This window comes from Acanthopagrus latus, chromosome 13, assembly GCF_904848185.1.
Source record: "Acanthopagrus latus isolate v.2019 chromosome 13, fAcaLat1.1, whole genome shotgun sequence".
Taxonomy (NCBI): Eukaryota; Metazoa; Chordata; class Actinopteri; order Spariformes; family Sparidae; genus Acanthopagrus; species Acanthopagrus latus.
The window spans coordinates 2248881-2262836 of record NC_051051.1 but is presented as its reverse complement, the minus strand read 5'-3'; the positions used below and the strand labels follow the sequence as shown (position 1 = coordinate 2262836).

General features: G+C 40.8%; 1 protein-coding gene and 1 long non-coding RNA gene across 5 annotated transcripts in view; one reads left to right on the top strand and one right to left on the bottom strand.

Moving 5' to 3' along the window:
• The first annotated feature begins 594 nt into the window (after positions 1–594).
• Positions 595–13428, top strand: LOC119030755 (sodium/hydrogen exchanger 6-like). 4 transcript variants are annotated; one of them, XM_037118575.1, is made up of 17 exons: positions 595–1011; positions 2279–2478; positions 2778–2855; positions 3015–3091; positions 3188–3300; positions 3436–3541; positions 4150–4278; positions 4920–5061; positions 5312–5417; positions 6222–6310; positions 7194–7307; positions 7518–7629; positions 8034–8187; positions 8273–8303; positions 8391–8482; positions 8756–8861; positions 10055–13428. In XM_037118575.1, exons 1-17 carry the CDS (start codon positions 735–737, stop codon positions 10376–10378), a joined length of 2250 nt encoding a protein of 749 aa, XP_036974470.1. In that variant the 5' UTR covers positions 595–734; the 3' UTR covers positions 10379–13428. The 4 variants fall into 4 exon arrangements, with proteins under 4 accessions (XP_036974470.1, XP_036974471.1, XP_036974473.1 ...); XM_037118576.1 differs by having other exon boundaries at positions 596–1011; positions 8394–8482; XM_037118578.1 differs by lacking the exon at positions 4150–4278 and having other exon boundaries at positions 596–1011.
• The window catches only part of LOC119030761, a 15299-nt gene continuing 6769 nt past the window's right edge, over positions 5427–13956 (bottom strand). The window contains exons 2-3 of the long non-coding RNA XR_005078406.1: positions 9331–9370; positions 5427–5643 (exon numbers count right to left, since the gene is read on the bottom strand). This is a non-coding gene — a long non-coding RNA (uncharacterized LOC119030761). The remainder of the gene's footprint in view (positions 5644–9330; positions 9371–13956) is intronic.

Below are 13956 nucleotides of genomic sequence, written 5' to 3'. Positions count from 1 at the left end.
TATGGTACAATTTTAAGGTACTTTCATTTTACATGATTACTTGGTATTGGTATGGAGTTTTACTCCACTAAGTGTTTTGATAACATTAGTTTCTAGTTACTTTGCAGATTACATGCTGCATCAGAGCCAAAGTAACATAACTGTAAATGTATTTATTTAACTTTATCAGCAATCAGATTTAAAAAAACAACAACACACAAGTGGAATCGATTAATAAAAAATAGTAACGGAGGTATAACAACACAGAACCAAAACTGAAACAATGACAAAACAACAACAGGAAAACAAGACATAAATGTGAGCGGATGGACAAATGTATCTACAATAAACAATCACAATGATTGTGATGAGTGATTATATCAGATGACATGAGTAGAGTTCAGGACTGGTGCTGGTGTGTGAGTGAGGTCAGAGGCCTCTGAGGTCAGGACATGTGGAGAGAGGGAAATAAAATAAAACCAAGATATTGACACTGTGATACTGAATATCGTGTTATACAAAAAGTAGGAGATAATGGTAAAATATATGTAGAGTAATACACAGATACAATTAAAACAAATGATATATAATAGTTTCAATGGTCTTTTATTTTGAAGAACCGGAAGTCGCTGTGTTTTGATAACGGCTGCGGATGACGCTGTCACTCGCCGCTGTTTCACGTCCGAGCGGTAGTTTCCCAGCAGAAGAACGATCCCGATCAGACGGCAGATGTAACCGTGTCACAGAGAGACACAATGGGACTTTCACCGAGACGCTCTCCCGACGTTCACCCGTCCAAAGCGCTCCTGTCGTTGCCTTTTCTGTTGACATTCCTGCTCGTCGGGAGCCGCGGAGAGAGCAATGCGATGGACAACGTCGCGACGGAGAGGATGGCTGAGGAGAGCCACCGACAGGACAGTGCCAACCTGCTCATATTCATAATGCTCTTAACACTCACCATTTTAACCATATGGCTCTTCAAGCACCGGCGGTTCAGGTTCCTACACGAAACGGGACTCGCCATGATCTATGGTAAAGAGCTCTCATGCTAAGCTAACGGTCGTGTTAGCCAGTCAGCCCGACATGCTAGCTGGGCTAATGATGCCGTTAGCGCCACAACATGAACCGCTAAGCTAACGTTAATTTGACAGCTTAGTCTCAGGTGTCAGGTAGGCCTGCGCGAGGGAGGCTCCCCTGCTTATGTACCAGCACTGATCACCTTAGTAACTCATTAAGAGTATTAAAGATCTGCTGCTGGTGTGTTTGTGTTGTTGGTATTCAGTGGTAACAACAGGAAATGTGGAACTGTGGTGTTTTTGTTAGAGTGTGTCTTCTGTCACTACATAGAAAATACAATAAGATAGGAGGTTATAACAGTAACAGCCTTTGATGGAATGTGAATTTACTCAAGTACGATTCTCAAGTGCAGGTTTCAGTTTCAGTCCACAAATTGGAGGCCAACAGTGTACACACTTCTATTCACTACATGTGTTTGATAACTTTTGTTTTGGGTTTGGGAGAGGAAACCACATCACTGAGGTAATAATACAAAATCAGAATTAAGTATTTTCTTTCCACAACTGAATGAACAAGCTGTCCTCTGAGGAAAATAAGTATTCGAAGCTAGGAAGGTGGCGGAGTCCGCCGACAGTAAACAAGGTGAAACAGCAGTGTTGTCCCTTAACCTAAGCTGGTTTATTCAGTTTATTCAGGCATAAAAAAAAATAATCAATGAAGGTGTTTCTCTTCTGACTACACTTTATTCCCAAAAGCTACACAGAGCACCTTTAAGAATACAGAAATTAATGTATTTTTATCAGCAATCACATAAAAGAAAAAAAATAATAACAAGTTCTGACTGTCAGAAAAATGCTGAATGTCTAATTTGATGATTGGTCCTGGTGGGGTAATCTATAACTCAAGTATGACTTCAGGTACTTTTTTATGAGACTTATAGCAGCGAAAATTGATGGAGAATGTCAACCTATTCAAGTAGTAACCTGAAAATAAACTAATGAACCTGACAGTGAGCATAATGTCCTTTCCATCATATTTTAAAATCAACTGTTTCAGTTGTTCTCAAATTGCTTTCAGAAAAATTAACTTTCTGTAAGACCACGATCTAATTAAAGTATTTAGCACACCCAAATAACTCAGAGCAGGTGTTATAAGTAGGATATCTGCCTACTGTGCTGCAGCCTCAGATGATTTTTCGTACACTCGCTTTTCATTCCTTTTTGCATTCTTTTAGTAAACATTGTTAACTTGCCTTCTCTTCTCCTCCTCCTCCTCCCTGCAGGCCTGCTGGTGGGTGTTATCTTGCGGTTCGGCGTCCACGTCCCGCAGAGTATGAGTGACGTGATCCTCAGCTGTGCCGTCAACGCCAGTCCAGCTACTTTGCTGGTCAACGTCAGCGGGCGATTCTACGAGTACACTCTGAAAGGAGAAGTCAGCCGGGGCAAAGGTCACCAAGTGCAGGACGACGAGATGCTGAGAAAGGCAAGAGGGTTACAGAAGGAGGTGTTTCGTGTGTCGCTCTCACTGAGCATATGAAATAACCAGCTGACAGGCTCTAAAAATGTCTGATAAACTGAAGGATTGTCAGCAGCTGAGATTAAAATCTAAACATAATCTCTGACGAGTAAATGTAAAAACGTTGGCATTTAAATTATATGTTGATCTGTTTGTCTGCATTCACAAACGGACACTATGGTACCGCTAATGTTTGGTGTCTGATTCAGAACGTGGGGAATTAACTTCTTGATTAATGTAACCTGATAACCTACTGCTGTCTTCAGGTGACCTTTGACCCAGAGGTGTTTTTCAACATTTTGCTGCCTCCCATCATCTTCCATGCCGGCTACAGTCTGAAGAGGGTGAGAGGGTTGAAACGACTGACTGCACTAATAGACTTGTCACGATAACAACTACGATATATTCTGAGATATCTTTACGATTATAATGATACATGTCTACATATAGCACAGTACTAGAAAGCCTCCGTTGTAATAAATCTGTGTCCTCGTCTGTCTCAGAGACATTTCTTCAGAAACATAGGCTCCATCCTGGCCTACGCCTTCATGGGGACGGTCATATCCTGCTTTGTCATTGGGTAAATCTTTGTGTTATTTAAAAAACAAAAAAAATTTTTTTTGCCCTACACTGCCAGTGTCTTAACTGACTTGTACATGTCCCGGTTTCCTTCCAGACTGATCATGTACGGCTTTGTGTCGTTCATGAAAGTTGTGGGCCAGCTTGGGGGAGATTTCTTTTTCACCGACTGCCTCTTCTTTGGAGCCATTGTTTCAGCAACAGACCCGGGTAGGTTGCGACATAAAACATGGTATTGTGCTTTAATTTTCCCCCACGTTTTCCATCATTTTAATAAATCTGCACTCCTGTCCTGCTATATGATATTTGTGTATCTTTGTGGTGTTTCTCTCTTCTGTGTCTCAGTGACAGTGCTGGCTATCTTCAATGAGCTAAAGGTAGACGTGGACCTGTATGCTTTACTCTTTGGGGAGAGCGTCCTTAATGACGCTGTGGCCATCGTCCTCTCTTCGTAAGCATTAAATAACACACTGCAGAAATACACACACACAAACACACTCACACAAACACACACACACACAGCCCAGGCACCAACAGTATGTACATTTCAAGAGTTATTACTCACCTTCCCCCGGTCCAAAGTTTCCATGAATAGATCCCTTCGTGTTCTGTCTCACATAGAAGAATAGAAAATCAACAAAACCAGCTTTTTGTTTTCCTATACAGTGTTTTCATACAAAATTAAACAAGTGGGACGACTGAACTCTAGAAGAAGATACCTGCTTGTTTTGACAGTTGTAGCCTAATATCAGCTTCTGTCGAGCTTCAGAATAGCATCGACTGCAGATCCCCCTCACTTAACTAAGAATAATATGAGAAATAGAACTCTTTAGTAACTCTTGAAATGTACACAAGTATTGTGAATTTAATGTGAACACACGCTTCAAATTTCTACAGAAGCTGTCGCAGATTCATCTTTGTGTCTTGTTCGTATTGCACATGATTGTACACTAATCATACTAACATCCCTTGTTGTCATTTCACTGCTTGCCTTCTTTCACCTGTCCGTGTCATTCATCGCCCACCTGTACGTACGTATGTATGTATGTATGTATGCAGTGTTCTCCTCCGCCTGGAGAAGCAGAGTAGACGGGGGGCTGGAGCTGTGCTCTCCCCAGGTGATGATGGTCCAGTGTGGCCAGACAGGGCGGAGGAATGGCTGGAAGACAACCAGACATTTACTCCCCGGTGGGTGGGTGGTCTGGTGGGCTGTTATAGAGTTAGAACCTGATCATCTCAGCTGAATAGATGTGATGCAGATCTTTACTTTTAGCCTTGAGCCACCACCCACTAGGACGATCTCCACCCTCCCTACACCCTGCTGCCAATGCAGCCCTTTCTTTCTGTTTGTCTGCGTCCTATAGGCCCTGTAAACTACCAGAAGACAATCTTGTAATCTGTGTGCTGCTGAATATTAGTGCGAGTGATTTGCTTTGTTGGTCTCGAGGTAATTTGGACATCACTCCTCATAAAGTTGTAGCGCTCTTATTGGATATCAACCAAACGATGTTGAGAGATCTGAGATCCTGTTAGAATGAAGCATGCAGGACACAAACTCCCTCCATTTTTATGACTGTAAAACCCAACTCCAGTCCTCGTGTGTGAAATCTTGCATGAAATTTTTTAATGAGGAACCAAAATCCTCTAAATTTAGACAAAAACACTTGACTGGAGATTTGGGTTTCTGCAGGTTTGATTTGAGAATCTCTGTTTTTGTGTTTTTATGTGAGCATGAACATTTGGCCACTTCCCCTTTCTGGATTCTTAGTGTCTACTTCTTGTTTCCATGTAAATTATTATGATTTTTTTTATTCCTCTCCGTCACTCAGCTCCATCGTGGCGTACCAGCCTGCAGGAGACAACAGCCACAGCTTCGAGGCCATGGCCTTGTTGAAGTCCTTTGGCATCTTTCTGGGTGTCTTCAGTGGATCCTTCGCTCTTGGCGTTGCCACTGGAGTCATGACTGCTTTCATATCCTTTCACCGGTTTCTTATCGTCACATCATGCACATTTCTGTTCCTAAGCAGTGACAGAATGATACAACAGAGTCTAGAACAGCTGCTCTCGGGCTGTTTGAACATGTATATAAGCACCTCCGAGTTTTATTTAAACCAGAGAAACTGGTGTGTGATGTCTTTCTGTGTTTACTTGTGAGGGCTGCGGGTTGATGGTGGATGTGTCGCCTCTTTGTTTTTGCTCCTTGACTTTCAATTTTGTTCACGTGACCAAGTTCACGAAGCTGAGGGACTTCCCCCTGCTGGAGACGGCTCTCTTCTTCCTCATGTCCTGGAGCACTTTCCTGTTGGCGGAGGCCTGCGGGTTCACAGGTACGCCTACACACAGCACTCAGCCACGCAATATAAACAGTCAGTTGTTTTGCATCTCGCTTTAACATATGACAAAAATATATAGAACTTGTAGTGGCTTTTTAGCTATTTAATAATTCTTTGTTTTCATCTAGTTTTAATAGATAATGTGTAGAGCTGTTTCTTCAAGCATACATATATTTTTACCTCTCTCAAGTTTTTCTTCTGGGTCAGTTCCAGTAATCACCTAAAAATGAAAACATGATTAGTCATTAGGGTAGTGAAGCAGGATGAGTCAGTGACAGCAGGGCAAAACATCAGACCCTCTCAAAACACCCCCTCAAGCTGTTGATGTTGGTTATCACACCATGTATTAGGTCTGTTATGCTCTTAAACAATGAGAGAAGTAGAACTAATACACAGGATTTGTTTACTGACTAAAACTGCTGGTCACTGTTGTTTCAGCAAACATTACTCATCTTTAATTCATTTAAAGCAGCAGACGAATAAACTTGCTTTTGCTCTATTGAATATTACCAGCATCAGGACTCTGTACAGTATGTTGGATTGACCTACATCTAAGATAAACAGGCTGTGTTTATGATTATGGGCCGTGTCACCATGATACAGCTCGCACAGTATTTTAAGACGGATTCGTTGCCTGTTTTGTACTTTTCATGGGTTTTACCGACAACATCAACAAACACAGAATATCACCAGACTCATCTGATTTTTAAATGTGTTCGTCTCCTTCAGTTAAAACTAATTTGGTATGTTTTGAGAGATGTTTGATTGAGATCTAATCTAACCTGTGTTTTCCTTCAGGCGTAGTGGCTGTGCTGTTCTGTGGGATCACTCAGGCTCACTACACCTTCAACAATCTCTCCCCTGAATCTCAGGACAGGTCCAAACAGGTAATCACATACTGAATCTTTTATTATATTATATTGGTGATAATAAACAACACAGAGGTGATTAAAACAGAGAAATGCCTTGAAAGACAATGAACAGAAGGGAGGAAGTTAGGAAACAGCCGTGCTTCTTAAGAACTCGTGCAAATGTCAAGTCATATTTTTATTAAGTTGCGAAACGTTCTGAGAAATCCAGCTGATGTCTCTAATGTGCTGAGATACAGAGCAGTTTCTCCTGAATACTGCTGTGTTTCATCTGCTGCTGAAAATAGATCAGATGCTGAATAACATTTAGTGCCACAGGTGAGCACAGCACTGCTCATTTACCTTTTCTTTTTTTTTTTTTTAAATTCTGTAAAAATATGCAGGTGTTTTACAACAACAGCTTGACTTTATCCTGGTGGTTTGGGTTTGGCAAGTTCAGCAAAAGAATAAAGAAATTCAGTTAATTACAGAACTCAGTTTCTCAAATCTGTTCAGACGGATCAATAAAGGATCTTTGAAGAAGTAAAGTAACGCAACAAGTGTTTTTTTTCTTCGGACGTGTGCAAGTAGGCAGGAGAGAACAATACTGGAAGAATCACTGATCCTGCTTTTGATTGTGATGATTGAAACTGGAAGCTTTCCGGTCGATGTTTGATTTAGAATCTAAACTACAACACTGAGTAAAAGTGTTGAATATATAACATATTTTTCTTTATCAATTTGACAAGACAGTTTACATTTTCAGCACTAGTTCCAGCTTGAGTTGTCCAACAAGTGCTCAAGTGAATGTATGAAAAGTTTAGCCACAACAGAGTTTCTCGTCAAACTTGGGTGACGTGAATTTTTCCGTTTCTGTTTAATTATTAACAGTATGTATATTTGTTTGTGTCCTCCCCGTCAGTTGTTTGAGCTGCTGAACTTCTTGGCGGAGAACTTCATCTTCTCCTACATGGGTCTGACTCTCTTCTCCTTCCAGTCACACGTCTTCAACCCTCTGTTCATTATCGGAGCCTTTGTATCCTTCACTGTGTTGAGGGGCCACGCAACGAAATCAGAGTGTTGTTCCACGTAACCACTTGTTCTTTTGACTCCCAGAAATGTAGTAAATGTTTTGATGATGCCATAGTTCTTAAAGCAGCTGATTAGTATTCATACAGAACATGTATTTTAAAGATGATGTAAGGGAACACGTCTGTTGTGTCCTTGACCTTCCTGCGTTGTGTAGATTGCGGTGTTTCTTGGCCGGGCGGCAAACATCTACCCTTTGTCCTTCCTGCTCAACCTGGGCCGCAAGAACAAGATTGGATCCAACTTTCAGCACGTCATGATGTTTGCAGGTACGGACCTCAGTCCTTTAAGTTTCTGAGGCACAAATCGAAATGACTCGTCCCACCTGGGAGTTGATTCCATTAAAGCAAAGTGGAACAGAGCAGACCGAGCAGAAAACATTAGCCTAGATAATGTTGCGTTCAGAGTCTGCGACTAGAACATCAACTCCCACTCAGAAACAGTCATGTTGTGAACAACAGCCCCAACGTCAGCTGACATTTACATATGAAACCATTTAATAATAGAAATCCCCTAAAATGTCTCTGCAGATGTTTCTGTGTCTGAACCCACCACAGAACATATGAACCATTTCTGAGCTTACCGACAACTGTGCAGCTGCAAGTTAAAAATATACTGACTCACTTTTTTGGTGAAACACGCACACTGCTCATCATTCTCATGTGGCCCACAGGTCTGCGTGGGGCGATGACATTTGCTCTCTCCATCCGAGATACGGCGACTTACGCCCGTCAGATGATGTTCTCCACCACCCTCCTGATTGTTTTCTTCACTGTCTGGGTCTGTGGCGGTGGCACCATGCCCATGCTGTCCTTCATGAGCATACCGTAAGACTGCATCTGTTGGTGTGTATTTTATCTTTCCGTCTGTCCTACTGAATATTTTTCACTGGTCCTACCTTCTCTCCTTCAGGGTGGGTGTGGACTCTGATCAAGACACCTCAGTGAGTAATAAATACAGACTGAAATATCATTTAAAAAAGTAAAAAAAAAAAGTAATTAAAGTTATTTAAAAAAAATCTTGTGCTCAGCAGAGTTCTGCGGTGTTGGATGGGTCACAGCGGAGGAACACCAAACATGAGAGCGCCTGGCCCTTTAGGATCTGGTATAACTTTGACCGCAAGTATCCTTTGAGCTGCAGATCACATATTTAAGAGCCTGTCCTCAGAAGTGTGGCTGCTATTTTCACCGTGGACACCAGGGGGGGCTCTTTACAAGCTGAGAAATATGGAGCAAGCCTCATCTTTGTGTTCAGGAGGTTTACAGCTCTCCAGCATCAAACACACTATTTCAGTTCTTTGTAGCTCGAACCCTCGACGTACCAGAGTCAGCACAGTTTCCTTTAATTGTTTGACTGATAAACGTGTTAATAATCCTTGACGAGTTTGTTCTCCAGCTACCTGAAGCCTCTCCTGACCCACAGCGGTCCTCCTCTCACTGCCACTCTGCCTGCTTGTTGTGGCCCGCTGGCACGATGCCTCACCAGCCCGCAGGCCTACGAGGTTCAGACACACAGCAAACTACAGAACACTTCTTTATGTTCTTTAAAAGCCTGATATGTAACTTAACAACCATCTGAAATGTATTTATACTTACATTTATAAGAAGATTAGTGTCATTCATGAGTTTGATATTTTTGCTTAATTCTCATTTGAAATTTAGGTAACACAAGAGACACGTATTCATCATTAACTCATTACTTATTAGCAGCATGTTAGTGGCATATTAGCTCTCTATTAGTCATTATAAAATACTTGGTAGTAGAACCTGACAGATATTTGATTCTTTTTCTGCATCATACTCTCAAAGCACAAAAGTTGTAATAAAAATAAAAAACAAATCAATAAATCGGTCAGATGTCATGGAGGTGCTAACTTCAAACAAAACTCATTATGTCTTAACATTGTTACGTGTTATTTAAGGTAAAGAGTGACATAATGTTGCTTTATTAGATAGTTAGCAGACAGGTACCTGATGCTTTAGATGCTCTGGTAGATGAAGGTTGTGTCATCTGCAAAGGAAAAGAACAGAGTTTCAAAAGATACTTAGCAGGTGATTGGACGAACCTTCCGTCTGTCGTTATCTATCATACTTCAACTTGAGATCAACCAGTGGAGGAGTTAATCAAACTGTTACTGAAACCAGTGGAGAGAAGAGAATACGCTCAGGTTCTGACATAACTGATGCTACAGCAGCTGCTACGCTAAACTCAGCAGGAGCTGCTGTAGTTGTTGCTTCTCTTGCTGGTTGTTGCACCTAAACACAACATCAGCTGCCAGTTCTTCCTCAGAGGTTTCAGCCGCTGTGTGTTCAGCCACAAGCACGAAGCCTGAAGCCAGGCTGGACTGTAAGGCCTCAATTCAGGACGGGAGACATATTTTGAGTCAGAAAGGTGTAATTCAGAGTTGATTAGAAACTGTTTTCATTCCTTGTTTTGTTACAAAAGAAAACGCAAAGCAATTACAGATGCTGATTTTAATTAATGCACATCAACTTCCTCACTGACTATAAATAAGCAGCAGTTAGCAGTTTACTGAGGGAAAACTATAGGTTAAAGGCCTACATACCTGTTTTATTTAATTTAAGAAAAAACTCAAACAGATTTTTGAGTCCTTGCAGCATATAAAGTTGTGTGATAAAATTAGTTGGCAGTACTTTATTTCTTTTTCATCCTCATCTCTTTATTCCCTCTCAGAACGAAGGCCAGCTCCACGACGACGACTCTGACTTCATCCTGAACGACGCCAGCGTGAGCTCCATGTACGCCGACGTCACAGTCAGCACAGACGCGTCCGGATCCCGCACCATCAACCGCAAGCGCTCCTCCACTGCCAGCACCGGGGTAGGTCCGTTTGATGAAGCTCTGGATCACGAGCTCGCCTTGGCGGAACACGAAGTGGCAATCAGGGGCACCCGCCTGGTTCTGCCCATGGATGACCCGATCGAGCCCCCGACCACCGTCACCCTGCCTCCGCCGCCCTCCCCGCCCCGCTCCGACCCTCGCAGGCACAGACTGTAAGACGACTCGCACTTTGTTGCTCTTGACTTTGAAAACCACAGCGTCTGATTTGTTTGGGTTTTTGATCGAGACGACAAACTGCTGCGTACGAAAGCCTCTCTGTCTAACGTGGTTCTAAACTAGTCTCAGCTTCATGACAAACTTGAGGCTTGCTTGATTTAACTCACCTGTTGGGTGGATCACTGTAATCTCGGATGTGATTGCACTACAAGTAAGATAAGGTACCGTAAATCAAGTGCACCTCAAGTTGTAAAGGTTACTAAAAATCATCCAAGATGCACATTTAGCAACCGTTTGAGGAAGCTAAAAAAAAAAAAAAAAGGGGCTACGTGGTATTTGCTCCTGAGTTTGTACTACTGTGGTGATATGCCAGTGCTGTTATCTATGCTCTCTGACAGCTCCACCTCTGGGGCCATTCCTAAACGTTTCATATGCAGTTTACTCTTTTCTGTGAGGTGAGTTTCTCTTGGCTACAGGACCTGTGTTCATCTAGCTTCCTTGTGATACGACCGACAGTATCTCTAACATGAAGAGCGGTTCACTTCGCTCTGGTACTGCTGGTGAAGAGCATTTACACTACAGTTACTAATCTTACTTACCCATCCTGAGATCGCTCAGCGCCTCGTGTTTGCCTGCCTCTCAAAGCTCACTAACTGAGAGGATTTATTGATTACACAAAGACGGCGATGTCTGAGATGGAGGCAGTCGTTGTAGTTTTGAATTTTTAAACTTTATTGGGCCAAAAACTCAAACTGCTTTCACAACAAGCGTCCAGCAGCGTCTCGGCTGTCTTACATTTTTCGCTCTGCCTGCTCTCTTCTCTCTTCTCGATCAATCTTTTCAGTCATTAACTTATTTATTTAACAACAAACTGATTTATTTATGTAATGATTTATTTTGTTATTTATTATTTATTTATTGTTTTGTCCCGTGTGTGACATTAGTGATTATCTTGCCCCGTTCAATCGTTGAAAGCACTACCACTCTTCCCGAACAAGCTACGTTGTGCAGGAGGGGAGTCATGTCGGATATTCCTTCCTTATCATGTGTGCATGTTTAATATCTCCTTCTGTACTGTAGCAGATGCTTCTACTTTATACGTGGAAACTAGAGCTTCCCTGTGTGTGTATTTTACAAGTGTGTGACTGTGTGTGTGTGTGTGTGTACGTGTGGCTGAAATCCGAGTTGTCTAAATCTACTGATGTGGTTTTTAGGGCTAAAGTCTGTTTCTGGGTTTTCTGTCGTCACCTGGTTTAATCTTCTTTTCTAAACAAAAAACAAGGTAACTGCCGTGTCTTTGTGACGTTGTATCGTCAAAGATGACTGAGGGCTGGCTGAACTGTTTATGAATTAAAGTGCCTATTCAGAAATTCAATTACTTAATGTAGATTTGTACATATTTTGAGTTGCAAATGTGCAGTAAGATGATCTTTCTTGATTTTTATATGACCCTGTTGATTCCTTTTGAATACGTAATAAGCATAATTAGGCCATTCGGTGACTTCCTGTAGTGCAACTGTACTGAAGAGACTGTAAAGTAAAACATTATACTTTTATTAATTAATAACAAGTATCACTAATATTCTATTGGATATGAATATTCTGAGAACAATGTCCTATAAAAAGTACATGTTGCTTTATAACATATTTTTCGTATCAGGGGCCTCATTTATAAAACGTGCTTATTTTGACTTATTTTAGTCTGAAGTAGAATTATTATTATTATGTTTTAAAACATTGCTTTTATGTGGAAATGATCTTTCTTTTAAACAAAGTCACGATTCGACCAAAGTGACTTTCCTGCTGGTTGTGGAGTCGTTTTCTCCACTTGACGTTCATCTGATTTATGACCTGCACGTCCTTCTTGCTTCTGGTGCCAACTTAACATATGATATGTTTAAAGTGACCTCAGTTCTCTTTCATCTGTAACTCACATTTTCTCTATTAATCCTCTAGTATTCCTGACTAAACCCTCACTTGTGTTGGCATTATTAGAGGTCAAATTAAAAGGCAGGTGTCATTAATGTAGGTTGACTTGGGGATTTATAGATCACATGTGCATAAGGGACAAATTACATTTTTAGAATCCCTTTTTTGAAGTAATCAAATGTAAACACACTGCAGAAAGTATCTGAAGTTAAAGTATAGACGTGGCACGGTGCATGGCAGCCTCAGTGTATGCATGTGTGAATGTGTCGTGTGTGTCAGTAGAAATGCAAGTCCATTTACCTTCTGTTTAATCTTAAACACTGTTATAAACGAGGCCCCTGTATATCGACACTTGGTGATATGGTTTAAGTACACAGTGAATGAGGTCAGGTGACAGTTACACTACAGGAAGACACTTCCAACTTTGTGCCGATGCAGTTTTACGTCTTTTCCTGCTTCTGGTTTTGCAGCTCAGCTCGTCTGTTCTGTTCCACCTCAGTGAGATATTTTGCACGGAGGCATCTCGTTACAGAAGAGACCCTCGATTTTCCTTTTTTTTTTCTGTTGATAAGGTCTGATTTTATAACTGAGGTAGAAATGAGGTCTGGGTCGATGCTTGTTTTGTGTCAAGGTGCACACGAGTTGTCTTTTTGATCTTTACGCAGTATTTTTAATACGACTTTGTGCATAATCATCCAGAGATGTGGACGAGAGTGAATCTACATTTTCTTTCTTTCAGTATAGGTACCCATTGATTTTCCTTTGTTGTCTAAATGCAATTAAATCATAAAGACACTCATATCTAAATATATACTTTATATGGGAATTTTGAAGGAACAGTTATAACATGACAATAGCGACCATAACTTAAACTAAAAACACAAACGCGTTTATGTTTCTGCTGTTTGTAGGAACTTAACGACAGGTGTTTCTGTGAAGAGTTCACCTGCAAAAAGGTCTTTATGTAAATGTTTTGAGAATAAATGTGAACTTCTGTTGAGCGGGAAAGTAATCGGAGGTTTCCCCGTGTAGTCCTGATTTCTCCCTGTGTAGTTATTAACAGTGTTTCCTCAGTCGGACATCTTGCAAGTGTACTAAAAAATAAAACATTTCAAAAACAACACGTCTCATTATTACCTTCTTTCACGTGGCTTGTTTTATATCATGAGGCTACTTCAGCTATTTGTATTTTCCATCTCTTCAGTCATTCATGCCTCAAATTCTTTTTGTATTAATTCTCAGATACAATTTCCACCTTTGAGAAAACAATCAGAAGAGTCTGACAAGAGACAAGACAACGTCTGGAAAAAGTCTAGAATTTATCTGGAATTTAAATATTTATGACTTTAGAAAAATGTTTCTACTTAATTAATAATTTCTTTACTCTTTCTTTAAATTGATAGTAAGCTGCCTTAACAATCGCTCATCGATCAATCATTAATAATATGTGAAATATGTTGGGATGTTCTTCCTTTAGAAGAATGTTTTAACCACCAACTTAATAAAACAATAGATATTTTATTGATCCTGAAGGAAATTTAGAGATCCATTAGTTTTGAATTTATATTATCATTGATATTCAGCGAAATAAATGTAAATTATATATAATACATATAAAGTAGAAGGACTCATTGTTTGCAAACACTCCT